Here is a 27,021-nt window from a genome sequence, read left to right as displayed (position 1 = left end):
TAGTAGGCAAAGCAGGGAATGCATAATGGTGCTAAGCTATAGCATGTACTTGTTGTGCCTCTTAGAAAAATCTTGAGCGAGTCTAATGTGGCCGGCTGGCCTTAACTTACTATGTAATTGAGGATGGCCTTGCATTTCTTTTTTTTTTTTTTTTTTTTTTTTTTGGCCTTGAATTTCTAATCCTGCTGGGATTACAGGTGTGTGGTTTACTCAGCCTTGGGCCTTTTTGTTTTGTTTTTCAAGACAAGAGTTTCTCTGTGTAGCCCTGGCTGTCCTAGTATTCAAGGTATAGACCACGCTGGCCTTGAACTCACAGAGATCTGCTTGCCTCTGCCTTCCCAGTGCTGGGACTAAAGGCGTGTGCCACTACACCCAGCCCCTCAGCCTTGGATTTTAACCAAGGGCTTCATGTGTGCTAGACCAATATGCTACAAACTGAGTTATGTCCCAGCCCCTTGGTTGATATTTTAATCCATGTCTATATTAATACTAAAAGGACTGGAATTCAGGCACAGAACACACCACAACCAAGTTCTCAGCACAGTGGAGATTTATTTGCTCCAGAGGGACAAAGGACAGGGAATAAGAGACAAAGGACAAGGAAGAAGGGAACTGGAACAAGGGAGAGGAAGTGATTCTGTCCTGAGGGACAAAGGACTGCCTCTGTGGCCGGTAGGCTGATGGCAGTTTATCTAGGTAAAGGGCTAGGATGAGTTTACTTTAATTGGGCATGTTAATTAGGGTAACCAAAGGGGGCTTTTGATTGCTGGACTTCAATACTTTGAGAGCTGGATCTTGGTAGTCAGCCTCAGCAGACGAAAGAGGCCAAATAAGGGAGTAGACTGAGGTGACTAGCTTTAGGAATGGAATCTAACAGTTTGGCAATGGGGAGAGGGGGAAAGGGCAAAACCTGTCAGTGCCCCGTTTGCCATGCCTTGACTTGCTAGAGCCCTTCAGATATCTCTAATTTCATACCATAAAGTCATTTTATTTAATTTTTTTTCGGAGCTGGGGACCGAACCCTGGGCCTTGCGCTTGCTAGGCAAGCACTCTACCACAAGTCATTTTATTTTTAAGCCCTTCCCCTGTTATTTATAGCTTCCTTCAACAGTGAAAAACTCTGAATGCTTATCATTGTTGGGGTGTAGACTGTCTGCAGGCTGTGCTCTTGTTGTCTTGATAGCAACCTAAACACACACTTGCGTGTAGACTGTAGATTTTACTTCACTGAGCTTTTTAAAATAGAAATTTATTTGGTTTTTTTTTTTTTTTTTTTTGGAGACATGATTTCTCTGTGTGGCCCATGGCTGTCCTGGAACTCTCCCTGTAGACCAGGTTGTCTTCAAATACGCAGAGATCCTCTTACCTCTGCCTCCCCAGCCCTGCGATTAAAGACACATACCACTACTGCACTGAGCTTCTTGATGATAGAATCCAGAGGTAGAGGCGGCTGTCCCTGGCTACCATTGACACTTGTATCTACAGTGTCATCAGGATATAGAGAATGGCTGCTGACATCATTCCTTCTGACTGCCCTCTTAGCTCTGCCTGCACTCCACGACACTCTGCTGTATCTGCTGTCTGTCTGTCTGTCTGTCTGTCTGTCTATCTATCTTAAAGCTCAAGGACCATTTTATTAGTTTGAAGGAAAAACAGGCCAAGTGAGTTGTAAAGCTAACACTGGCTAGAAGGAAGGGGATGAAGACAGGAAGAAGCTCAGGACATTTCAGCTATTGCAGCTGCAGGAGGAGTGTGGGGAGGGTCTTAAGAAAAACAAATAACAGCCAGAGTGTCTGGGCCAAGTCTGCTTAGAGTTTTGGCTGGTATCCACGGAAAAGAGAGAAAAGGCAAAGACACACACATACTCACACATACACACACGTATGTATGTATGTATGTATGTATGTATGTATGTATGCATGCATGCATGCATGTATGTATATCCTTTTAAATTAGAACTCAGAAAACTTAGCAGTGAAGATAACTGCTCCATCTGTCTTTAAGTTTTTTCTTTTTACATTCATGGATTGATTGTATGTGCTCTCTCACACACACACATCTGGGCAGAGGTCAGAGCACAACTGGCAAGAACTGGTTCTAGCCTGTGTGTTCTGAGGATGCAACTCTGGCCCGGCTTGGGGCTAATGCTCTTACCTGCTGAGCCATCTCTCCAGTCCACATCTTTCTTCTGAGATGGGATCTCTGTTTATCCCAGGCTGGTCTCAGTCTCATCCATCTTCTGCCTCGGTGTCCCCAGTGCTGGCTTCGTAGGCGTGTGACACTGCCTGGCTTTGCATATGTCCTAAGCAGTAGTCTTGTTAACTTTGTAGCTTCTGTATTATTGTAACTCATAGTTACATATTGTAACATACTATGTATCCTGATGTTAAAAGGCCACCTGGGTGAAAGCTAATTGACAGTAGAAACTACTATCCTGAGTGTCCTCTGACCCCTCTGCTCAGGTAGTCATGTGGGTAACATTGTCAGTAGGAAGGGTAATGGAGATCTAATTAGAGTAGGGACCTGTTCAGCTTGGGTCTGCCCTCCGTGACCAGAACTTGCCATTCATACATATTTCTAGGAAGTGGAAGTGTGTGGTGTTGTGTGTGGAAACAGGCAGGCATGTTAGTGCACCACTATAGGTTTTGTGATTACCCAGTTTTGTGATTACCCATTCCTGTGATTACCCATTCCTGCTGGCCAGTCGGGCTTTGCTGAGGGTCCTACAAAACTAAATTGAAGAGCCAAATCATCATTCTTTTCCGGAAGGGTGGCTTGCAAGGTTGGGAAGAAGTCAGCTTCTTGTTGATGTAGGATGGATTTTCCCCCTCCTCTGGTTGCTAGCCAGGGACCACATTCAGTTCCTAGAAAACCCTCTCTCCCTATTTCCTGATGTCTCTTGTTTTTGTTTCTGGGGCAGGATCTGATGAATCATAGGTGGGCCCTCAAACCTTGAACTTAAGATTCTTCCTTCACCACCACTGTTGGAATTACAGGCAGGTGGATTACAGGCAGGTGCCACCACACGATTGTGGTTAGGATTGAAGCTATGGCTTTGTTTATTTTAGGCAAGCACTCTCCTGGTGTAGGCACATGCCCAGCTCCCTCTCTCCCTTTTAATGTTTAAGGCAGGGTCTCCTGTAACCTGAGCTGACCTTGCACTCACTGTGTGGCTGAGGAAGGCCTTGAACTCCTGATTCTCTTACCTCCATCTGCATGCAGGTCAGTGCCTCCACCAGTCTTACTTCAGCCACCAGCTGCAGCCTCCTGCTCTTCAGGAGGTGTGGCACAGGAGTGCCACCTCAATTACAGGTGCTGCCCACAAACAAAGCAAGGGTCACAGGAGTCATTGGAACTATAAACATGACTAAAGCGATCCCGACTTGATTCTAGCACCAACGTATTTACCTAGTGTTCATTTTCCTGACAGGTTGCCAGAGATTGATGGCTTCATGGTTTCAAACAACCACAGTATTCTCTGTGGTTCCAGAAGCCTGAAATCAAATGTGGGTGGGACTCTGCTCCAACAGCTCTTCCGGTTAAAAAATCCTTCCTGCCATTTTTCACCATCAGGTCCAGGTGGGGGAGGTAGTTACACGATGAGGTAGGGGTGTGGCTTTTGGTACTTCCTGGCTTGTGACTACATGACTCTAGCCTCTGTTTCTGTCCTCATGCCACCTTCTTTAATTCTGTGTGTGTTTGTCCCCATGTCCTCTCCTTTGATAAAGGCAAGAGCCACTGGATTCAGGGCCCATCCAGACTCCAGAATGCTTTCCTCTTTAAGATCCTTGCCTGACTTCATCAGCAGAAGCCCCGTTTCTTATTCACATCACATCCTGAGGTTTCAGATTATGCAAGAAGATAACCTTTGTATGGAATCTGGTTCATGGACCTGTGAACAAGAGGAGGGAGGAGGATACTGCCATTCAGCCCTGTGACAGAAAGCAGGCCTGGATGCTCTGGCTGAGAGCCCAACCCTAGGCTCCCTGCTGCCCCAGCGCTGCAGATCTGAGAGTCCCTCTGGACTGATCTGACTTTCCTGATCAGATGCTCTTCAGCACTGTACGGAGGACAGAGGACTCCCAGGTGTGGTGTGTTCCTGTAAGAAGTGCAGGGCTGGGGCTGAGGGACCACTCAAGTGCTCCAGCTCTGAGCTGTATCTCCACACCTTCTTTATTTCTCTTGTTCATGTCACTCCTAGACATCTAACATTTATTGAGTGGTTTCTGTGTGGCAGGCACTATATTTCTAGTCCAGATCTCACTTTTTTCAACTATTCTGAGGGAGGAATCGTTGTAAGGTAGTTAAGTCCCATTGGCTTGTGTCTTGACCTTGGGTCCTTGAAGCTGATAATGTGGGGTCAGGGGTCAGGCTAAGGTCTGTGTGACCCAGAGCACTCTTACCTCTTATTTTTATTTAGCATTATTTTATATGTGTATGTATGATGGGGAGTGCATCTGCCATGGCACGTGTGTAGAGTTCAGAGAACACTTTTGTGGAGGATGGTCTCTCCATTTACCCATTGAAGGGGGTTCCAGGGATTGGACTCAGGTCACCAGGCTTACCGCAGGCACTATTACCCACTGAGCCATCTTGCTGGCCCCAGAGCCTCTTATAACTCCTCATCTCTGTATGCATATCATTAAACAGGTTACCTTCATTTTAGCAGTCCTTTTCGTTGTACACTGATTGCTTTTCCTTGGTAGGTTGTGATTTGTTGTTCGTTTGGGGTTAGTACCAGGGATTGAATTAGTAAGCTGGATCCTATCTCAAAGTAAAACTTCAGAAAAGAGTGGAGTGCTACATGCCTTTAATCCAGGAGGCAAAAAAAAAAAAAAAAAAAAAAAAAAGGCCTGGGGAGATGGCTCAGCGGTTAAGAGCACTGACTGCTCTTCCAGAGGTCCTGAGTTCAATTCCCAGCAACCACATGGTAGCTCACAACCATCTGTAATGGAATCTGATGCCCTCTTCTGGTGTGTCTGAAGACAGCCACAGCGTACTCACATAAAATAAATGAACCTTTTTAAAAAAAAAATCCAGGAGGCAGGTGAATCTCCATGAGTTTGAGGTCAGCCTGGCTTACATAGTGAGTTGGGGTGGGGGAGGGGCTAAGGGGCTGATGAGTAAATGAGTAAGGGGCTCAGTAAGTAAATGGCATCAAGCCTGATGACTTGAGTTTGGTTTCCAGATCCCTGAGCCTCAGGATACCTGAAGTCCACATTGAGCTTTAGAAAGGAATATATGTGCTTTAGAATAAAGAAATAATAGAAAATATGATTTAGCAACATTGGGATAACCAGCTAATTATTTAGAAAAAGAAAATTAGATTTTCTTAGGTCAAAGTAAATTCTAGGTGGATTAGAGATTCAAGTTTTTAAATGCAAGAAATTCAAATGTCTATGTCTGTAACTACAAAGTCTTTGTCATTGTTTCTTCCTTTCGACAGTCTCTGTAGCCTGTTAGCCTGAAACTCGCCGTGTGGATTGGGCTAGCCTTGACTTCATGGAGCACTTGATGCTGTCTGCTCCAGGTACTGAGTGAGGTTGCAGATGTGTACTCCCATGCCTGGCCTAGGGAAAGTGAACCCCATGCCTAGATTGGGGAAGGTTTTTCTCATCGTGCTAGTAAACGCAGAAACTTTAAGGGAAATTGTTTTGGCTTTTGTTTGAAAAATTGTGTTGCCAGGAGCTGAGAAGATGGCCCAGGCTCAGTGATTAAAAGCGCTGGCTGCTCTTGCAGAGGACCTGGGTTTGATTCTTAGCACCCACATGGCAACTGACGACTGCTTGCAGCTCCATTTTCAACAGATAGCAGCGCTCTCCTTGGGCTGCTGCATGACATGATGCACATGAGCTCATACACACTAATATATGAAATATACACACTGATACATGAAAAGAAATACATGGAAAAGAAAGACTATCATGTCACCAGTACCAGCTGAGCAAAATTAAAAAGGAAATAATTAGGGAAACATTTGAACATGTGACCAAAGCCCCCTCCCAGGGGCACAGGTTCTTTAAACATCAAGGTGGTGTGTGTATGCGCATGCATGCATCCCTGAGTGTGTATGTAAGTGGTATGTGCACTCGAGTGTCTACAGAGGCTAGCACAGATCCCCTGGGGATGGAGTTGCAGATAGTTGTGAGCCACTCAGTATGGGTTCTGGCAACCAATCACAAGTCCTGAGCCATTCCCCAGCCTCAGCAATGGACTCCTAAATAAACCACCAAGAAAAAGATGTGTGTGTTTCAGCACAAATGAGAAGAAGCAAGAAGCAGGCAATTGGGAAAACAAAAATACAACTGTTTGCAAACTTAAAAATGTTTAGTCATACTGATAATTAAATAATCAAATAAAATGCAAGGCCAGTGAGTGAGTGGGTGCTGGTGGAATAACCCAAGTTGGATCCCAGGAACTCACGGGGTGGAGGGAGAGGACTGGCTCCCATGCATACTGTGGCACAGGGATGCACACAGTTATACATAAAAATAAATAAATGTGCAGAAATGCAAAAGGCTCCAAATGCATACGCACAGTAAAGTGCTTGCCTAGCATTTGTGAAGCCAATGCCTGGAGAGATGGCTTCTCGTCATCCCAGCAGATGGAAGCAGGAGGCTACAATTTGGGCCTGTGAGACTTCTGAGTAAGTGGTACCTAACCCCTTATCCAGTATATGCTTCTGGGGCAGGCATGTAATCCACCACTTTTGTAGCAGAGGTAGGGTGATCTTACATTTTGAGGTCAGTCTGGGCAACTTGGTGAAACACTGCCTTTTTGTTTGTTTGTTTGTTTTGAGGTTTTTGTTTTGTTTTTAAATTAAAAAGAGGGGCTGGAGAGATGGTTCAGCAGTTAAGAGTGTTGGCTGCTCTTCCAGATGACCCAGGTTTGATTTCCAGTACTCACATGGCAGCCCACAACTCTCTGTAACTCCAGTTCCAGGGGATCTGACGCCCTCCCACGGACATACATGCAGGCAAAACACTGATGCACATAAAAAATAAATTACTCAAAAAGAAAAAATATTTTAGCAGTGGTGGTACATGCCTTTAATTCCAGCACTTGGAAAGCAGAGGCAGGCTGATCTCTGTGAGTTTGAGGCCAGCCTGGTCTATAGAGTAAGTTCCAGGCCAGCCAGGGCCACACGGTACAACCCAGCCTTGAAAAATCAAAAGTGAATTAATTAATAAGTAAATAAATAGAAGGCTGGGAATATAACATAGTGGTTAGTGATTGCTTGGCAGGTACAAACTGCAGCTTCAATCCTTGTTACCAAACTAAAGTAAAATATTTAAAAACAGAAATAAATAATGATTGGTTAAGTTCCTCTTGTGCTAACTTGATCCTGGACCCATTCCAGAAGACCATTTCTTTGTTTCTTATGGCTTGTGTCCACGTGTGTTGCTGGAGGTGGGGTGTGGGGACCGCCAACTCTTATACCATAGATGAAGACCTGTTAGGGACAGTGGCTGACCTAGCCAGCAGTGGGGTTTTTTTTGTTTTGTTTTGTTTTGTTTTGTTTTATTTTATTTTATTTTAACTGGAAGCCCAAGAAGGAAGTCAGAGAGGTCCTCTGCCAGTCCATAGAGACTCTTGTTTTCCTAGACCACAAGCTTGGGGTCTAGTTGCAGCCCTGGTGACCTGCCAGGAGGCTGGCTGTGTTCCCTGAAGATTGGACCCATGCTCTGCCATCCCTGGCCTGTGGGACATCACTAGCCTTTGGGGACTCCAGTGCGACTTCCTCAGTGTTAGGACACTTTGCATGTGACGGGCTGGGCTAGTTCTCAGGATACCAGGTCTCTGGAAGGTTTCCAGGGCAGCAAGCCATGACTATTCCAATCCCATTTCCCAGAAAGGTGCAAAAAAGTACAGTCACCCCACTCCCCCAGAACTGGGCAGCTAACCAAAATGCCCCACAGGACAGCCTGTCCATCCCTGGGAACAAAGTTCCCGTGTTTCTGTTTCTGTGCCCCCTCCCCCTACTGCCACCTTCTGACATCCAGAAACCCAGGACAGAGACCTTGACTGTGGGTGAGCTGCCTTCCCTGTGTGCTTGGCTCTGACCTTGACTGTTGTCCACTCCCTCTTCCGGGCAGCCACTCTAGCCCCCTCCCCCAGCAATACTGTGCAGTTGGCACATTGACTGGGGCTGTGTGCGTAATGGGAGCAAAACTCAGAGTTTCCATGAGCAGCTGAGAAGTTGTAGAAACAGCCTGGGCTTGTGGGGCTCCCCTTTACTTCCCCTACCACAGAGGAAAAGTAAGCAAAATGTTATTATTTTTGATGAGATTATCAGATATCTGCCACTTTAGGTACTTAATTCTCAGGGATGTGGGGACCTATCTCTCATCCCTTTCTTCTGATTGGCTTTGTGTTTCTGAGCCAGAGTCTCACTATGTAGCCCAGGCTGACCTTGAACTCACAGAGATCCACCCACCTCTGCCTCCCAAGTGCATAAAGGCATATGCATACCCAGCTAATGTAGTGACTGTTAAGGCCCAGCAAAAGGTTAGAATTTCAATTTAATTCTGGGGAGAAAACAGTAACTCCATTAAAGCTAAGAATACTATATCAGTAGTGCTTTGATTAAATGTAGAATTAATGTTTGTATGTATCTGTTACACTATTACACTAAGGAAAGGACTCGTGCTGGAGAGAAGGCTCGGCGGTTACAAGCACTGGCTGCTCTTCCAGAGGACCTGGGTTCAATTCCCAGCACCCACATGGCAGCTCACAACTCTCTGTAACTCCAGTTCCAGGGGACACAATTTCCTCAGACAGACATGTAGACCAAACATCAAATGTACATAAGAGTAAATAAATTGGGGGAGGGGAGAGGTCTTGATAGCTGGGTAGGTGTGGAGTAGAAGGCCAGGTCAGAGATTTTTCAGTAACCAACATGTCAACATCTCTTCTCAAATTCCTCCTGCTCCTTTGGCATTTCCAGGAAAACTGAGCTGGGTGCTTAGCCACAGACGTTTCCTGTGTAGTGTTCCAGGTTCAGACATGCTCTCCAGGTCTTACTAGAAGGGTCTCTTACAAATAGTGTCATGCGGTTAAAAGCTCCCTGTGTGCACTCTGTCACATCCAGTTCCATCCTGAGAGTCTCGTGCAGGTTTTCTACCTACCTCCTGGCTCAGGGGGCTTTGGGTTATCCACAGGCTTTTTGATGTATGGTGCTTCAGTAACTAATTGTGTATTGTATATATGTGTGTTGGTGTATGTGTTTGCATGCACTAGTGTATAGAGGCCAGAGGACTGCCTGGGGTGTTACCCAGGTGTTGCCCACTCTTTTTTGAAATGATTTCATTTATTTTAACTATGTGTACATATGTGTATGTAAGTGTGGGTGTAGGTACCCATGGAGGCCAGAAGAGGGTGCTAGACACCCTGAAGCTGGAGTGGTGAACAAGTGTTTGATCCTGACATTGGGGATCCTGGGGACAGAATTCTGTCCCTCTGCAAAATAGTATGTACTTCTAACCATTAGATCATTTCTCCAGACTCCACTTTTTCTTTTTTAGAAGGGGTCGCTCAAGTACTCTAGGCTGGGTGGCCAGTCAGCCTTCAATCTACCTGTCTCCTCCTCTGTAGCACATAACTCCACACCCAACTTCTTTTTACTCTGTTTTGGTTATTGAATTAGGTTTTTACACGTTCAAGGCAAACATTTACCACCTAGGCTGTTTTTCCAGCACTTAGAACTATCTTAATGTCTGTCTCTGTGTCTGAAAATTACCCAAATTGGAGCTAGGGTTAGAGTAAGCCTTTAAGTCTGGATAGAATGTTGATCCTTTTTAAATAGGCAAGCAGTTTGTGAGAGACTGGGGAAGGAGTGGAGATACATGCAGAAATAGCTACCCTGTTAGGGAACTCACTTTTGCGCATATGGCCTGGAGATGGCAGTGTGTCAGCAGGTTTGCTCATGTGGCCTTCATCTGTGTAGCATGTACTTACTGATCTGCAGCTCTGTGTGGGATGAACCAGAAGCCTGTGTGGCTTCGCTGTAGGAACCCATCTGTGCTTTAACTTCTCAACTTCTATGGAGGTCCAGCCAGGACTGAGGGGGGTAAATCAGGAAGATGCAGGGCCTTCACCATCTCCCTTGCCCCTTTCAACCCAGGGAGCTTCTAGAAGATGCTCCCATGCCTATTCTCTTGCTCCTCTCAGCCTTACGCAGTGCTTCCGCACAGAAGCCCTAGGCAGTACAGGAATGCCTAGGGAGGAAGCTACTCTGTCAGAAGGCCCTGCCAACCTCCTGGACTGTTCAGAAACAATCAAAGCAGTTAACCTGAAATCGAAGCCTGTCTTTCTAAGTGCCATGACATTGACACAAAGAGGAAGAAGGAAAGAATGGGTGTGTGTGTGGTGAGGCAGTGCTGGGGAGGAGAGACATTTCTGCACGGCCTCCTCGTTCCTGGATCCTCCTCACCTTAGAGATAGGGTGAGCATGTACATGGTTAGATTCCTATTAACTTCATCACACTTTTGAGCCCAGAGTGGTGGTGCAGGGGTGAAGTGGGTGGCGGCGGCGGCGGCGGCGGTGGCGGCGGCGGCGCTGGCGGCGGTGTGTGTGTGTGTGTGTGTGTGTGTGTGTGTGTGTGTGTGTGTGTTTTCTACGTAGAGCCCAGAGCCCAGGAAAACAACAATGGAAATGAAGGTGGAAGGCAAGCTAGATCCTAAAGGGGGAGAGCCCTGGCTACCAGACAGAGTGCAGAGTACCAGAGAGAAGAAGCCAGCCAGGGAAATGAGGAGGGAGTGTCCTAGTGGCTAGACTAAGGATCAGTACACTGGGTTGGGATCTTAGGAAGCAAGATGCTCTGGTTGTGGTCACACAGTGAAGAAGCAGAGGATGTGGGAAAGCCTTAGTAATCAGTGACTCACCTCACCGACGGCTGTAACCAAAGAGCATGCTGTGTAGGAGAAGATTTAGCATTGGTGGGTGTCACGTCTGTCTGTCTCTCTGCTGCCTACTTCCCCAATTTGGAAATGGGCATTTTTCTTTACTTTTTTATTAAGTAACCCTCTTTTTCATGAGTATAGGGTGTCTAGGTGCCGGGCAGCAAGCAGGGACCAGTCAGGAAGGTTAGATACTGGTAGAAAGGGCCATGCGGTCCCTTTTATTGCCCCTTTGGTTTTCAAGGAAGCAGAGTGGCAAGCCTTAGGCTTGTGCAGGAACATTGCCAGAGCCCCCAGTAAAACCCACACTCCTGGGCCAACCAGGTTTCTGGTTTGCCTGGAGATGCAGAGAATTTGCCCTTCCAGCAGGTTCTTAGGTGAACTCAAATTGTACACTTAAAGAACTACTTCCTTCGAATAATGCCCACACCAGGGTGTCTCATGGAGACTGCCCAACTTTGAGGAGGTCTTGAGCTTGAACTGGCTTGCAAGAGGACTGGAGGGTTTTGGGGAGAAGGGGTGCTGGGGCAGATAGTCTTGGCCATTCACCAAGCAGCTCAGCCAAAGGCCCTTGGGGTATGTTTTACCACAGAGCCGAGGTGCACATTTCTTAAATTGCCTGCCTGCTGCAGCAGGAACATTGAGCGAACATGTCTTAGCCTGAATTTTCGGGTGGTCTCATTTCTAATTCTGCTTGCAGAATTCTGAGGTCCGTATAATCTAGCCTGGTTTGCTGTTAAGTCTGAGTCCGACACAAAGAATTCTTGCCTGTAAGGCCAAACTGGTTCTCTGTTTTCACTTGGGTGTCTCTGAGAGCCTGCTGTTTAATCTCCTGCTCCTCAACCACCTGCCTCCCTACCCATTCTCCATGATGCAGACAAGAATGTAAATGCCAGGCCTGGTAGCTCATGCCTGTACTCCCAGCTCTTTGATAATTGGGGCAGGAGGATTGCCAGGAGTTTTAGGTTGGCCTACGCTACATAGTGAGTTCCAAGCCAACCTGAACTATAGTTTGAGGCTGCGAATAAACAAATCAATCAGTTAAACATACAAGCAGAGATAAGATAGGTAAAGGAGACAGAGCAATGGCGGCACACTTGGCTAGCATGCTTGAGACTGGGTTTGCTCTTCCCACCACTGCTGAACCATATGATTTCTTGAATCCTTCAAGGCTTGTATTTATAGCTTATAATCCTATCCCGTGTGACCTCTTGTGTATCTTAGACACTATGGATTTCAAGTAGAAGATGTTCCATCTCCAGTAGTTCCTAAGTGTGACTACAACTTCTTAGAGTGTTCCACCCCCTCCCCCACTGTGAGGCGCACCCCCTCCCCCCAGCTTATTTTGACATGTTCTAGGGGTCTGAACTTCACTTTAGGTGAGCTCTCTTGGCCACCTCTGACACCAGGTTGAGTGTTCTGTTGTTTTCCCTTATTTGTCTGTGGTGGTGGTGGTGGGGCACACATTAACTTGTCCCCTGATGTCTGTTAATGAAATTGGTAACCTACTCGTAGTGTCCTGTCTTCTGTATAATGCACTTCATTTTGCAAATAAATTATGGTTCAGCCTACCAAGGGTAGAGAAACAAAAATACACATTCCTGGGGCTGGAGAGGTGCCTCAGTGTTAACAGCACCAACTGCTCCTTCAGAGGACCTGGGTTCCACTCACAGCACCTACATACATAGTGGCTCAAAGCCTATCTGTTACTCCAGTCCCACAGCATCGGATGCCCTCTTTTGGCCTCTGCAGGCACTGTGTGCACATGGCACACACACACACACACACACACACACACACACACACACACACACACACACACACACACGCACGTGGTCTAGAAGTGTAGCTTACTGGTAGTCTCCCTTCCCCCACTTCCCAGCAGCGTCTCAGTACTAACTCCCCAGGGATCATCTTTCTTCCCAGACCCTTTGATTCACTTTTCCACAGCTCAGTGTCTCTCTGTTATGTTCTCTGGTTCCTTATGAGTACATGGTTCCAGAGTCTCTCTGTGGCCCTCATGCAGAGTGTTAACATGCATAAGGCTCTAGGTTAGCACTTAGGCATTGCACAAGAAAACAAAACCAGACTGTACTCTGACATCCTGTGCTGCTCAAATTCCCAGTGTGACGCAGACTGTGCCAGTTAGATGGACTCATTGAATCTGTAACTGTTTTGTGGGAAGAGGCTGGGCCTTCTCTTCTTCAGGATAGACCCGAGGACATCTGTCTTGTTGGAATGGTTCCCTGGCAGGGATGTCTTTATGCCACAGCTACCAGATGCCCGTGTAGCAACCCCTTACAGCATAGTTCAGCAACAGGATCTTTGGAGTAGGCCCTGGGAGCTCAGCCTTTTTTTGCTTCTCTTCCAGTGTGTCTCCAGGCTACTTAACATCCAGGGTGGAATCTCTGTTGGCTCAGTTTGACCAGGTAAACCTTGAGCTGCAAGTAGCCTTGACCTCACCGTGCTGGTAAGTTTTTTGTGTCGGGCTTGCTTTCCCTGTTCTGTGAGGGGGGGGGGGGGGTACCTGGTGTCATTTCCATCTCAGGGACTTACATTATTCTTGGTAACTGGCAGGAAGTGACATTTCTTGAATGAATGAACTCTTGGACTAAGGTAGATTTTGGTTGCCATTGCTTTTTATTTCTTTCTGATTTTCTGAGACAATCTCATGTAGCCCAGACTTGCTATACAGCCAAGGTTGAACATGGATTCATTTTTCTTCACTTCTGGGAGCTGATGTGTGCTGGGCAGGGACTGGGTTTTAGGTCTGGTAGGAATAAGCTAGCTTTCAGCTTATTTAACATAAGCAAAGTACCCAGTGTGATGGTGCCTACCCATAATCCTAGTCCTCAGTAGGAGGACTGTCATGAGTATAAGTCTAGCCTGGGCTACGTGTTCAGTATTAGGCCTTCAAGAGTTACAAAGCAAAATCTATTCTGGAAATAAAAGGCAAAACAAAAGTGTGTTTGTACATTTGTGCTGGTGTGTGTGTGTGTGTGTGTGTGTGTGTGTGTGTGTGTGTGTGTAAATTCACAATAAGAATAGTTTAGAGGAAGGAACAATATATGATCCTGATGGGTGACTTCACATGGCCTGTGGTGACATCTACAGACATAGAATGTATGTACAAGGAGTTTTTGGTCTGTAGGGGCCTTGTAGACTTTAGTAAGATGGGAAGTTAAACTTCTCATCTTTGGTCAGAAATTCTCTGCACATGGTCCCTTGTGTGAACACTGTACCAGACTTACATTGACAAAGGAGTACTAGAGGACCCTCTTTGCCTTTTAGGAACAAAAATCTAGTTAAGCAGGCTTGTTGGAAGACCAAGAAATTTAGTATCCAAAAGAGTTGGGGAGCTCAGAGTGATATGTGTGGCTCCCCAGAAGAGAATGCAATTGAGATGCCCATGAGAAAGAGCATTTATGATAAAGTTACCAGGCCTTGCTTTGTTGTTTGACTCTGAATGACAAGCTGGAAGCATTTGCTTAAGCAGTGATGTAAGTGATGGGTGTAAGTGAGCCCCACACTGCTTAGGCCACACTTGGGACACTGGTCTGGCAAACAGTCGTGAATTTAGAGGGCGACAGGCCACACTTTTGCAATCTGGGAAATGCTGATGGGTGTGGGATGAGAACAGGGGCAGTTCTCATCAAGCCTGGGTGGGAAGAGCTGGCGTCCTGCCTTGGACCACTTCCCGTCTTTCCCAGCCTGAAGACATTTGGAAGTTCTGGCTTTCTTGGGCCCAGATTCCTGGTGGGCTTGGAGCCCTGAAGTATGCTCCCCCCTCCCCCTTCCTGGTTCCAACCCTGGACTTAGATGTCATTAAACTCATTCCAGGCTCAGCTTGGGGCTAATAAGCCTTCCTGGTCAGTTTATGCTGGCTGCCCCAGGCTCTTAGCACCAGTCTCTGGCCTTCTAACCTCCTTTCCACTGTGCTGACACACAGTGGGGGAGATCAGCAGATAATTGTATGGTGAGCTCCAGGCCACCGGTTCTGATTCTGTTTCCTGCTTCTGGGCTGCCACTGACCTTTTTTTCTTTTTAATGGTCTTCCATTCTTCCTGTTTTAACAGCCTGAGATTTCTTAGGGTGAATGAGTGAGCCCCTGCCCCTCCTGTGCTTGTCTGGAAGTCGCCCACCCTGGGTGGCCTTTGGCATGCCATAGCTTGAGGTTTGGGTTCTGGGACAGAACTAGGAAAACTGTAAAGTGGTTTGGTGGGAGGGAATGAAACAATACAACAGTTGAATGCCTGGAGTGGAAAACAAGGCTGTGCTCCAGCTGTATTGTTCATTGGCTCTTGCCTTGAGTGAAGGAAGACTAAGGATAGCGTGTCTTCAGTAGGTAAGGCCTCTGGACCATGCTCATTCAATGAATGGGTAGGGACTGAGATGGGCTAGTTAATCTCTTTTTGCTAATTTCAAACAGGATCCCCCTTTGCTGCCTAGGGTTCCCTTGAACTTGAAATAATCCTCCTGCTTCAGCTTGTGGAGGGCTGAGATTACAGGTGTACACCACCTCAATAACCACCACCCCCTTCCCTTTCTTTTATTTTTTGGTTCCGGGGGTTCAGTCCTAGAACCTACATTCTTGGCCTTTTTTTGGGGGGGGGGGGAGCCAGGGCCTGTTTGGGGGAAGTGGAGGTCAGACAGGATCTCTTGTAGCCCAAGGTAGCCTCTACATGATATGACTAAGATTGGCCTAAACTCCTGCCAGTCCTACCTCTGCTTCCCAAATGCTTGGAATTACAGGTGGGTACCACTTTACCTGTATCCTGCTACAGGGTCCTTAGAAGCTGCTCAGTCTGTCTTTGAACTTACTCCTCTTGCCTCTGGCCACTTGAGTAGCTGGGATGGATCACAAATCTGCACCTCCATAGTTCTTCTTGAAGTTCTTCGGACTCCAGAGGCAGTATTTACCTGAATACTGTGTTTTAAGGCTGCTGACCGGTCTGGTGCTGTAACCTGTTGGTAGGTAGAACATTTGCTTAGCCTATTCAAGGCCCTCAGCTCCACAAAGGGAGGCAAAGAAAAGAGAGAGTACTAGCTCTCTGCACAGGTCACTGTGTCAGTGTTAGTTTGACCATAAAGATGGAAGATATTATAGTGAAATGTTTATAGAAGAACTCTTATGATCAGACGTGTCAGCAGTTGTTTCTGTGGGGTTCTAGGTGTTTCGTTTTGGTTCACTTTGGTTTGGTTTTAGTTTTTCTGAGACAGGGTTTCTCTTTTTTTTTTTTTTTTTTTTTCCAGAGCTGAGGACCGAACCCAGGGCCTTGTGCTTGCTAGGCAAGCAAGCGCTCTACCACTGAGCTAAATCCCCAACCCCCTGGGTTTCTCTTTATAGAGCTGGCTGTCCTGGAACACATTCTATAGACTAGGCTGACCACAAACTTATAGACACTTACCCACCTCTGCCTCGTAAGTGTGCCACCACTGCCCAGTGGGTTTTGGGTTTTGTGCTGTACTTAAGAAAGTTTGGGCTGAGTTGTAGCTCAGTCGACAGGAGTGCTTGCCTACTATGCCCAGGGCTCTAGGCTTGATCCCCAGAATTGCATAAACTGGTGTGACTCTGAGAATTGCAGCACTCAGGAGGCAGAGGCAGGAACATCAGGAGTTCAAAATCAGCCTCAGCTACATATAAACTTGAGGGCAGCTTAGGCTAGATGAGACTCTGTTTCAGAGGGAGGGAGGGAGAAATCAGTGATGCTGAGTCCCTGTCTTTTCTAACCTTGCTGCATGCCCACATCACAGACTGGAGTTGATTAATAGACTGAAGCAGAACAAAGCAAAACCACACCGACTCCAGGCCTCAGAATATCTATCCTTTTGCTGGGCCGTGGTGGTGCATGCTTTTAGTCCCAGCACTTGGGAGGAAGAGGCTGCCAGATCTCTGTGAGCTGAACAGCAGCCTGGTCTAGAGTGAGTTCCAGGACAGCCAAGGGCTAAGTAGAGAGACCCTGGATCAGAAAACAAACTGCAAATAAAAAATACATTGTCAGTATTCAAAAGATTCTCCCAGGCATAATCACACAGAAATGGACATTGAAAAATAGGTATAAATACTCCTGTGGAAAGGTTTGAAATTCCTTGGCCATAACAGAAGAAAAAGAAACTGTAGTAAGCGAAGGTAAAGTGTAAAGAAATGTGTTCTCTGAAGAGAGAATTTTCTACCCTGCAATGGTAAGCACTTGTGAATCCTCTGTAATTATTTCTTTTAATTTTAGACTGTGCCTGTTGACCCTTGCTCTATTTCAGAGGAAGACATTTGCCTTCACACACTGTGCTAGTCTCCCCTCCCCCACACCATGATTATGCTAATTACATTATTAGAATGCCAACTTTTTTAAAAAGGATTTCTTCTAGTCACGGTTTCTGCCTTTGTAGGTGTTCTCTCTTTAAAAGAATTTAGTTTACTATTGTTTTGTGTAGGTGGATGTGTACCATAGATCATGTGTGGAAGTCAGAGTGGGCAGAGGTTTCCTTTTACCTTGTTTCCAGGCAAGGTCTCTTAGCTATCTATGTACATTGGGTGCTCTGGTCCTCAACCTGCTAGATGATTCTCCTGCCTCACCCTCTGTCTTGAAGGCTGGGTTTGCAGATGGGCCCCGCTACAACCAACTTCCTTTAAAAATTTTTTTGTTTCTGAGTGGTTTGCCTATATAGATGTGTACCAGATGAGTGCTAGGTGTCTGTGAAGATGGGAGGAGACCTGAGGATGCCACAAATCCCCAGGAACTGGAGTTACAGATGGTTGTGAGCTACCATGTGGGTACTGGGAATAGAACCCCAGGTCCTCTGTAAGAGTAACAAGGGCTCTTAATTAAAGCACTCTCTCCAAATTCAACAAACAAGGTTTTACATTTGCTCCCCAAACTCCTCATTTCCTTCTTTGCACCACTCCCAAACTCTCTCTTTATTAGTGTGTGTGTGTGTGATGTGTGTGTGTATGTGTGAGAGAAAGGGAGGTGTTTGTGTCCGTGTGAGAGAGAGGTGTGTGTGTGTGTGTGTGTGTGTGTGTGTGAGAGAGAGAGAGAGAGAGAGAGAGAGAGAGAGAGAGAGAGAGAGAGAGGTGTGTGTGTGTGTGTTAGAGAGATACATTTCATTGTGAAGTGTTTTTCTTCTTTGGCAAGGGGATTTCTTTTATGCTTGGGAATTTCTACTTGTTAATGAGATCTTGGCAAGGGATAATACTATTTTTATTTATTTATTTTTAATTTCTAGGAATTGACCCTCGGACCTCACACTATTGCTAAGCAAACACTTAACTGCCAAATTCTATCCTCACCTTTTTTTTTTTTTAATTTTTGAAATAGGATCTCACTAAATTGGCCAAATCAACCTTGAACATACTTTGTAGGCTTTGAACTCAACTTTGTGACCCATAGGCTTTGCCTTGAATCCATAATCCTCCTGCCTCAGTCTCCTGAGTCATTGGGATTACAAACTTGGTCTTCAAGGCTCATCAAAGAATAATGTTTTTGTTTTTCCTCCAGAAAGAGTCTCCTGGTGCTCATACTGACCTCAAACTCACTATGTAACTAACGCTAGCCTTGAACTCCTAATCTGCTTGCTTTTATAACACTTTCTGAGTGCTGGGATTAGAGGTGTGCACCACCAGGCCATTCTGTCAGAGTAGTGTGCCCATTCCTGTTTATTTTCTGATGTTGGATGTTGCTATAAAGGAGATGAGAGTAGTCTGATTAATCCCCATGTAAAGAGTGTTTTGCTCAGGCGTGGTGGTGTGCATCTATACACCACTCTTGGAGGCTGAAGCAAGACAGTAGGACCATGAATTTCAAGTCTTCCTTAGCCACCTCCCATGACTGTGGCTTCCCCCATCTTAAAGATTCATTTTATATTTCTGTGTATTTGCCTGTGTGCATTTATATACATCATATAAATCTGTGTGTAAGAGCCTGTGGAAGCCAGAATAGGGATTGGATTTTCTGGCACTGAAGTTATAGATGATTGTGAGCCTCCATGTGGGTACTGGAAACCCTGTTTTTCCTTCCACATACAAAAGTTATCTCAAGCTTCCTTTGTCCGTATTTCTGATCGGAGTTGCTGGCAGAATTCGGTTCTCTGACAACTTTAATCTACTAGTGCCTCGGTGGTGCTATTTAGTTCCTCTCTTCCTGCCCTTTTGTTGTTTATCTCCTGCATGTGTGTGTCAAGCATATTTGTACACATGTCCGTGTGTGTACATGTGAGTGAATCTGCATGTGTGGGAGATATATGGAACTCAGAGGTCAGTGTTGGGCTTCTTCCTTAATGGTTCCTTTTCTTCCTTCTGTGGCGGAGTTTCCCCCTGAACCTGAAGCTTGCCTGGATGGCCAGCAAACCCCATGAGTCCTCTTGCTTCCATCTTTCCCGTGCTGACGTTACAAGCCCTGGCCTCCATAGCTGGCTCTTCCATGGGAGCTGGAGAGCGAGCGAGCTGTCTCCCCTAGGCCCTGTTTTATGATTTGCTTATTTTTGGTTTATAGATAGTGTTTAACTATTGAGACTAGGTTAGCCCAGAACTTGTGTCTCCCACCCTTGCCTCAGCCTCCCAAGTCCTATCATCTGGTGGGCTCTCTGTTCTGGCCATGGGCGGAACTGTTTTCCTTGAATCTTAGGATGCTAGTATACATGGCTTTGCCAGTGTTTGCCTAATTTTCTATTGTTGTCGTCCCCCCCCCCCCAAAAAATAGAAAAACAGCTCTCTTCCTTCCCACCAGGTAGGCTGATTTGTTCCCCACTGCCCACAGGCCTGCTAAGGATGTTCAGAGCTGTTCTCTGGGTCTGGAGAATGGGGTGTGGCAGGGACGTGGGTCTGTCCTCTGCTGTGGGACTTTTTTTGTGAATGATTCCTGTTATGCTGACATGATTCAGTCTACTATTTCGGTAGAGTAGCTCCCGTTTCTGTTGGAAGGGAATACTTAGTCTGCTGAGGCTGGCAGTTATCCTAAGGTCAGTGTGTATGCGCATGCGCAAGTGGGAGCATGTTGGAGCCTTACTGGAGAGAGTCAGCTCTCCTCCTCTTCCCCATCTCCCACAAAGAGCTTTCCCTATAACCTTCTGTTGGAAAGGACAAAGAATTGGTGGCAGTTCGTCTCTTGCTGGTCTTGGGGCCTTAGTGAGAAGTGGCCTAGCTCAGCTCATCATTTGGGTTGTCCCAGTTGGGGCTACAGAGAAAGCAGTGCTCTTTTAGTCATGATCAAGTCAGCTGGGAAGTGTGTCATTGAGCAAACACTTGGACTGTAGTGAAGTCAGAGACTGTCAGGGGAGGTCAATTGGGGCAGCCATCTTAGAACCAATTCTAGCTAGCTCTCCTGAGATGGAACTTTTGGCCCTTCAGGCATCCTGTCCTCAAAGATAAAGATTAGGTGAGGTTGAAATTCAGCTCGGTCACCTAAGAAGTGCTCCATGTGACAAGGGAGGAGAAGGGTCATAAGTACACGTTTCAGTGGCCTCAGGAACACTCTTGCCTTGGCCAAGTTCATCTTGGACCCTGTGCGAGTGTGTCTGTCTGTCTGCCTGTCTGTCTGTCTGTTGGTTTTTATGGCAGTGCTCAGAGGAATCTGTAGAGAGTAGTAGGTGAGGCCTGTCCAAGTTCCTTCAAGCTCCTATTCTGTTCTCCTTGGTGATCAAGCTTCTTGAATGAACTTCATGGCAAGTTACCACCTAGCTACCTCAGAAAAAGGAAGTGCTTTGCTTCTTTCTCTTGGTTAGGTCTAGAAAAAAAAACAACAAAAAAACAGAACTCAGTAAATAATGCAGAGAAATACCAACAGAGCCGGCAGAACCACATTTGTAGGTGCTTCTGGACATGACTGGGGTGTGTGGGGGGTGACAGTCAGCAGGACTCCAGCTTAGCCTGAGGATGGCAGGGGCCAGCACGTTGCTCTGGATTCTAGGATGAATGTCACTTTGTCCCCTGAGGCTTAGGTCTAGTGCGCAGAGACAGACCTGAGGCTTTAGAATAACTTACTTTTGACCCTGAGCCCAGTGGTAAGAGGGGTGGGAAACTCCAGCAGCTCTTTAATGGGCAGGGCCTGTACCAAGTAGCCACACACTGGAGCCTTGTCTCTGCCCCAGTCTGACTAACACTTTAGGTTCGGCTCCCTGGGAGGACAAGAGCTCCTGTACACCACTGAGGGAAGAACTCTGGTAAGACCTGTGTGTGGTTTCTCTGCCTCTTTCTTTGTTTCCTCCAGGGAATCTGGGTTTTGTTGTTGTTTGCTTGCTTGTTTGCCGAGTACTGTCTATCTGCCTGTGTGCTCTCTCGAGTTTTCCTGCGTAGCCCTGGCTGGCCTGGAGCTTACTTTATGTGGATCCAATAGCCATCACCCTGCTTCTTCTGCCTCCCAAGCCCTCAGATTACAAACGTGAGCCACCATGCCTGGCTAACTGCAGAGAGCCTTTTATAAACATCCCCCACCCCCACCCCCACCCCCAGGAATAACTAGTTAAGGGAGCAAATCTCTGCCCGAGCACAACTCTCCCTTCCCGATCCCAAAGGCCAGGGCTACTGAGTTCATAGCGCCGAGGCCTTGGAGCAAGGATTCCTAACCGCCCCAGCTGCCTTACTCTTTTGTGGGACGAGCTCAAGGGCTGATCCAGGTGACAGAGCTCTGCTCACTCACTGGGTCTTCTCATTGGCAAGGACTGGTTTACACTTCAGAGCCACTGCCGCCACCTCCGCCACCACCACCTGTCTTTGTAAACCCTGGCAGTCATGAGGTATGCTGAAAGAGGTTTCCTGAAGAAGCACAGGTAGCCCTAGACTTGTGTTACGCGGCATGGCCAGGAGACACTTCTCTAATGTTCCAGGCTGCCCTAAAAGCCATGCGAGGGACCACAGGGCCACCAGGCCTCCGTAGAACCAACCCATCATAAATGCCAACCTCTATCTGAATGTCCACCCAGGTAGAGCGGTCAAGGTAAAATCAGCCACAGTGCCCACATGCAGGGCATTTGTTTCCTTTTTCGTAGGATTTTGATGTTGCTGAAGGGAAATTTGAGAAAGGTATTTGAAATAGGAACAGTGCTTTGTTCTAGGATTCTACAGCAGGAGCACTGTAAGACTGCCCAGCCCCCACAGCACCCCTAGCTGTCCCACCTCCCAGATCTTCAGGGTATCCCTAGCCTGAATATAGGGTCCCCACTGGTGCTGAGAGAAACCGACAGATCTCGGTGCAGAGGCCTGCAGAGTTAGTTTCGTGGTTCTCCACAGCATCCAGGGAACATGTTTTCTCTCTTCATGCTGAGCCTATGGTGGATGCCAGGGCTTAGACGTCATTCAGACCTGACTTCAGTTCATAAAAAATTCAGTTTGCCTTGAGATCTCATTTCTTGGCCTCAGATCCCAGCTTCCTTATCTATTAAGTAGGTGTACCTTTCCCAGATTCTCCTTAAGGGAAGAATGAATGGATGCCAGGGTCATAGGAAGAGCTGCCCTTGGAAAAGGCATCAGCATCTCTCTTAACTAAATCTACTTAGACCCCAGCCCTCTCTTTGAGGAAAATATAGACAGCTGGAAACTGGCTAGCTGGATAGCCAACTTACCTCCCTCCCTCCCTCCCTCCCTCCCTCACCTCTCTCCCTCCCTCTGTCCTTCCTTTTTTCTCTCTCCCTTCTCCTCTCTCCCTCCCTCCCTTCCTCTCTCTCTCTCCTCTCCCTCCCTCCCCCCTCCCTTCCTTCATTTCTCTTTTTTGAGACAGGGTCTCATATAGCCCAGGCTGACCTTAACTCCTCATCCTGCTTTCATCTCCCAAGTTCTGGGAGATGAATATGTGCATATGCTACCATGCCAGGCAAACTACTTCCTTTGAACAGTGGGTTTCAGTGTAATTTTGTCCAAGATCCATTCCACAAAGCATAGATTAATCTGGTTCTTGGTGACGACTTTATAGTTGCAAAATAACAATTTTGCAGACTGCCTTTTTTTTTTGCCCTGTACGGTCCTTCTAGTTGTGTGGCTGAAAGTATATCCAACCGAAGAGCAACCCTGAAAATTTTTTTTTCTTTTTCTTTTTTTTTTCCGGAGCTGGGGACCGAACCCAGGGCCTTGCGCTTGCTAGGCAAGCGCTCTACCACTGAGCTAAATCCCCAACCCCACAACCCTGAAAATTATTATTTACTTACTCACTCACTTACTGACTTCAGAAGGTCTTCTGTGTAGTCCATGCTGGCCTGGAACTTGCTAAGTAGACCGGGCTGGTCTTAAAAATCAGAGAAAGCCATCTGCTTCTGCCTCCTGAGTGAAGAATGAGGTTTTTTTTTTTTTTTTTTCCGGAGCTGGGGACCGAACCCATGGCCTTGCGCTTCCTAGGCAAGCGCTCTACCACTGAGCTAAATCCCCAACCCCAAGAATGAGGTTTTTTTGTCCCCAGCTTTTGTGTCCCATACATGGGATCTAAAGCCTGTCTACGCTCAGGTGTGCTGTGACTGGCAGGGTGCAGGAGTTGAGTCTTAGTTGAATGTAGTCAGTTACAGGGTCTTATGACAGTATGTTAACAGCTTCCTGTTTTGTCTGGAAGTCAAACTTTGGAAAGCAATCTTGTCTTTGAATGATTATAGCCAGATTTCAGATTCTTGATCTCTGGCTGCCTAGTTTTTGTTTTTCTCTTCTTTCATTCTAGCCCTTCTTTTCTCTTCTGTTATCTCTTTCTCGTGTTATTGTTGTTGTTATTTTTTTTTCTTTTTTTTTTTTTTTTGAGTACTACTTGCTGTGGCTATCCTGGAACTCACTATATAGATCAGATTGGTCTCAAGCTCACAGAGATCCATTTACGTCTGCCTCCCAAGGGATTAAGGGCTTGTGTGTGCCACCACGCCTAGGCCAGTGTTAGAGATCACATGTGCTGCTTGTGTACATGTGAGTCCCATACTCACTCTATGACTGAGCTGTAGTCCTGAGCCTTTTTTCAAGGGAGTGTCGTTTTCCTTCCTTCCTTTCCAACCCATCAACACTCTCTCACTTCCTTTTTCCTTTTTCCTCACTATGTACCACAGACCAGTCTCAACTGGTAGAAGTCGAGTACCTCAATTCAAGTAGTTAGCAGCTAGGGCCTCCCCATCACTTTGGTTGCTAAATTCTGACAGCCACCCCATGAGCTGGGTACCACCTTTACAGATGAGAAGAGGGTGGTAGTTGACGCCGTGCAGCTTGCCCAGTTCCTCCCCCCAATCCCCCCCCACAGTGGTGCAGAAGTTCAAGCCTTGTGTTTGATGCTAATGGCTATGGTGGTCTGCCCTGGATTGTCCTATGATGTTACCCACTAAATACCTTACCCAAGATCACATTGTCTGTCAGCAGCAGGGGCAGGCAGGGGTCAGTAGGTCCTGTTTCTTGGCCATGAGGATGCTGTGCTGCTCTGGATAGGTAGAGCAGTATGTGCTGAGGCCCCTGTGCTGGAGTGCCTCCTCGTGCTTGCTGATGTCACTAATGAAATTATAACTGTACTAAGAGAAGTGAGTGATTAACAGAGGAATCAAGGCCAGCTCTCGCTCTTTTCTGTTCCTTCTCGGTTCTTAACTATGTGATACAATTCTGCTTTTATATTGGACACGTTTTTCCTTTTGTTTTTCTTTTAAGGCCTCTTATTAGGGGCTGGACAGATAGCTCAGTGGTTAAGAGCACTGACTGCTTTTGCAGAGCACCCGGGTTCGATCCCCGGTACCCACATAGTGGCTTACAAGTGTCCATAACTCCAGTTGCAGTATGATGCCCTGCTCCGGTCTCTGAGAATACCTAGGGATGTGTGTGGTACGGAGACATAGATACAGCCAAAACACCCATATACATAAAATAATAATACATATTTATTATTATTTTATTAGCATAATGAAATCCCTTACACACAGTTTTGGTTTCATTAGGACCTTTTTATGTTTGTATATCGTGCATGCTGACTTTATTCACTCTCCAGTACCCTCTCGTCCCATTCCTGCTGATTCCCCCTCTCTTCCCATTGGAGGGGAAGGGGAGAGGGTGTGTGTGTGTGTGTGCATGCGTGTGTGCATGCGTTAAAGTTAGTTTTGATTCAGTGAGTTTCTTTAGGATTTCTTACAACAGCATGGGCACCTGACACAGGCTTTTCAGCCCTCCTTCTCCTTTTAGGTGGAACAGGTTCCTACATATCCCAAGCTCTCTGTGTGGCTAAAACTGGCCTTGAACTCCTAATCCTCCTATCTTTTTCCTAGGGGTTAGGAGGCATGTACCCAGTGACTAGCACGTCCTTTTTTTCTGGTTATCTTACCCCTTCGGAAGAAGGATTCCTCCAAAGTCAAGTAGAGCTGGTAGAGACAGGCTCAGAGTCTGATGGGAGGGTGAGCCCTTGCCCTTGGCATGAGGGCAGTGAGTTGGCCATTGCTTGAGTGTGGGTGGAGAGATATAGAGCCCTTACCTTCACCTGACTTTATGTTCTAGGTATACATGGTCACCATGGAGCGGCTACACCCAGCCTTCCCTAGCTACCTCCTGTTGGTGCTGTTTGGTATATGGAGAACTGTCCCCCAGATTCATGCCTCATCTACTGGCCTGCTGCCCCTCAGTGCCACCTCTTTCCTGGAAGAGCTTATGAAACGCTACGGAGAGAATGACAGCCTTACCTTGCCACAGCTGAAGACTCTGCTCAACAGCGTGGGCGTGGGCCGGGATAATGTTTCCCTGCCCAAAGAAGCACACAGGAACCTCTCCACGGTAAGGCAATAGTCCGTCAACACTGCTGGACACACAGTGGCCCAGCATCTTGGTCAGAGGGGGCAGGTAGACCCTGGTGGCAGTCAGCTCCCAACCTTTGTTAAGGTCAGCACATTCTGCATCTCCAGTGAGGCTTCCCAACTACCCACATGGTGTTTTGTGATCTTACAAAGGGTTAAGAAGAGGGTCCTTGGTCCCCAAACGGTTTGCAGCTATACCTGGGTCACTGCTGGTGAACCATGGCTCTCGGGACAGCATGTCCAGTAAAGTTTACTATTCTCACACCATGCCAGATGGGCCTCATAATCCCCTCAGATGCAGGAAGAATTATTTTTCTGGGGAGTGGTTTCACAGGGGTTCATGGGATAGGGGCCAAGACTCTAGTCTTGGGGTTTTACTAGTCCACTCTCTAGTTTTATCAGAAATGTTCTTCCATATCATCTCAGCTACTCGAGTCTGGAGCTGTTTGTGGCAGGCCAGTAGAGGTCAGCCAGCAGAGTCCTTCTGTTCTGCTTTGCCCCTTATACTGAGTATCGTGGGAAGTGGAGAAACAGGGTTAGGGACCTCAGTGGTTAAGAAGCTGCTCTTGAGGAAGACCATATACCAACATTGAGCTGAGGGGCTCAGCTAACGGGGGCCGGGGATGAAAATTAAGTACCTTGTTTTGTGGGGTGCACTGTAATTATGGGGTTCCCCTATGAAAGAGGGAAGTTGAGGGTCATGTGCATGAGGCATGCTGAAGCCACACACTGAAGGATGAAGAGGCTGGGGCTAAAAGGAGAAGGTGGATGGGGCACTGGGCATTGCATACACGCAGAGCTGTTTAATTGTGACAAGTGTCACAGCATCACTGGGGAGGCCGAATGTGCCACATGGGCAATGGGTGAGTGACAGGCTTGCGTTCAAAGGACTTAGATATGGGCCTTAGGGCCTGCAGCACTATTCTGAGTCAGCAGATCTAAAAACTTATATTGTCAGCAGTCCCAGGGGGACTAAAACACAATCAGAAGAATATGGGCTAAGGAGATGTCTCAGCGATAAGAGCCCTTGCTTTGAAAGCTTGAGGACCCAAGTCTGAATCCTTAGCGCCCATGTAAATGCAGGGCAGCCATGCATATCTCTAATCCCAGTGCTGTGTTTTGCTGGCTGCAGGCCTAGTTCCAGGTACAATGAGAGATGTGTCAAAGGAATAAGGCAGGGAGAGTAGTAGAACAGGACACCCAGTGTCCTCTTGTGGTCTCGTGAATGTGCATACATCATACACGTGCATGCCCTTGCAGAGAGCTCTCAATTTGAATTCCCATAATATGCAAGACTTCCTGAGGTCACAAGTGCCTGTGTCTGCTAACCTACACAGGTCCAGACTCCAGCACAGGCCTCTATAATTTACATTTTAGTAGAATAGTTCCCTGGGTTTTTATAGATGAAAT

General features: G+C 46.8%; 1 protein-coding gene across 4 annotated transcripts in view; it reads left to right on the top strand.

Moving 5' to 3' along the window:
* Positions 1-27,021, top strand: part of Slc39a14 (solute carrier family 39 member 14) — a 46,722-nt gene that overhangs the window by 6,731 nt on the left and 12,970 nt on the right. For 2 of the 4 annotated variants that reach the window (XM_087585785.1, XM_087585786.1), the window contains exons 2-4: positions 5,447-5,530; positions 13,271-13,369; positions 25,319-25,591. In XM_087585785.1, coding sequence (XP_087441911.1) covers positions 25,325-25,591 — 267 coding nt within the window. In that variant the 5' untranslated portion in view covers positions 5,447-5,530; positions 13,271-13,369; positions 25,319-25,324. 4 annotated transcript variants of the gene reach the window in all.

Source organism: Rattus norvegicus, chromosome 15, assembly GCF_021556685.1.
Source record: "Rattus norvegicus strain SHRSP/BbbUtx chromosome 15, alternate assembly SHRSP_T2T, whole genome shotgun sequence".
Classification (NCBI taxonomy): Eukaryota; Metazoa; Chordata; class Mammalia; order Rodentia; family Muridae; genus Rattus; species Rattus norvegicus.
Note: the sequence above shows the minus strand (reverse complement) of the source record. Positions and strands in the feature narration are given on the sequence as shown.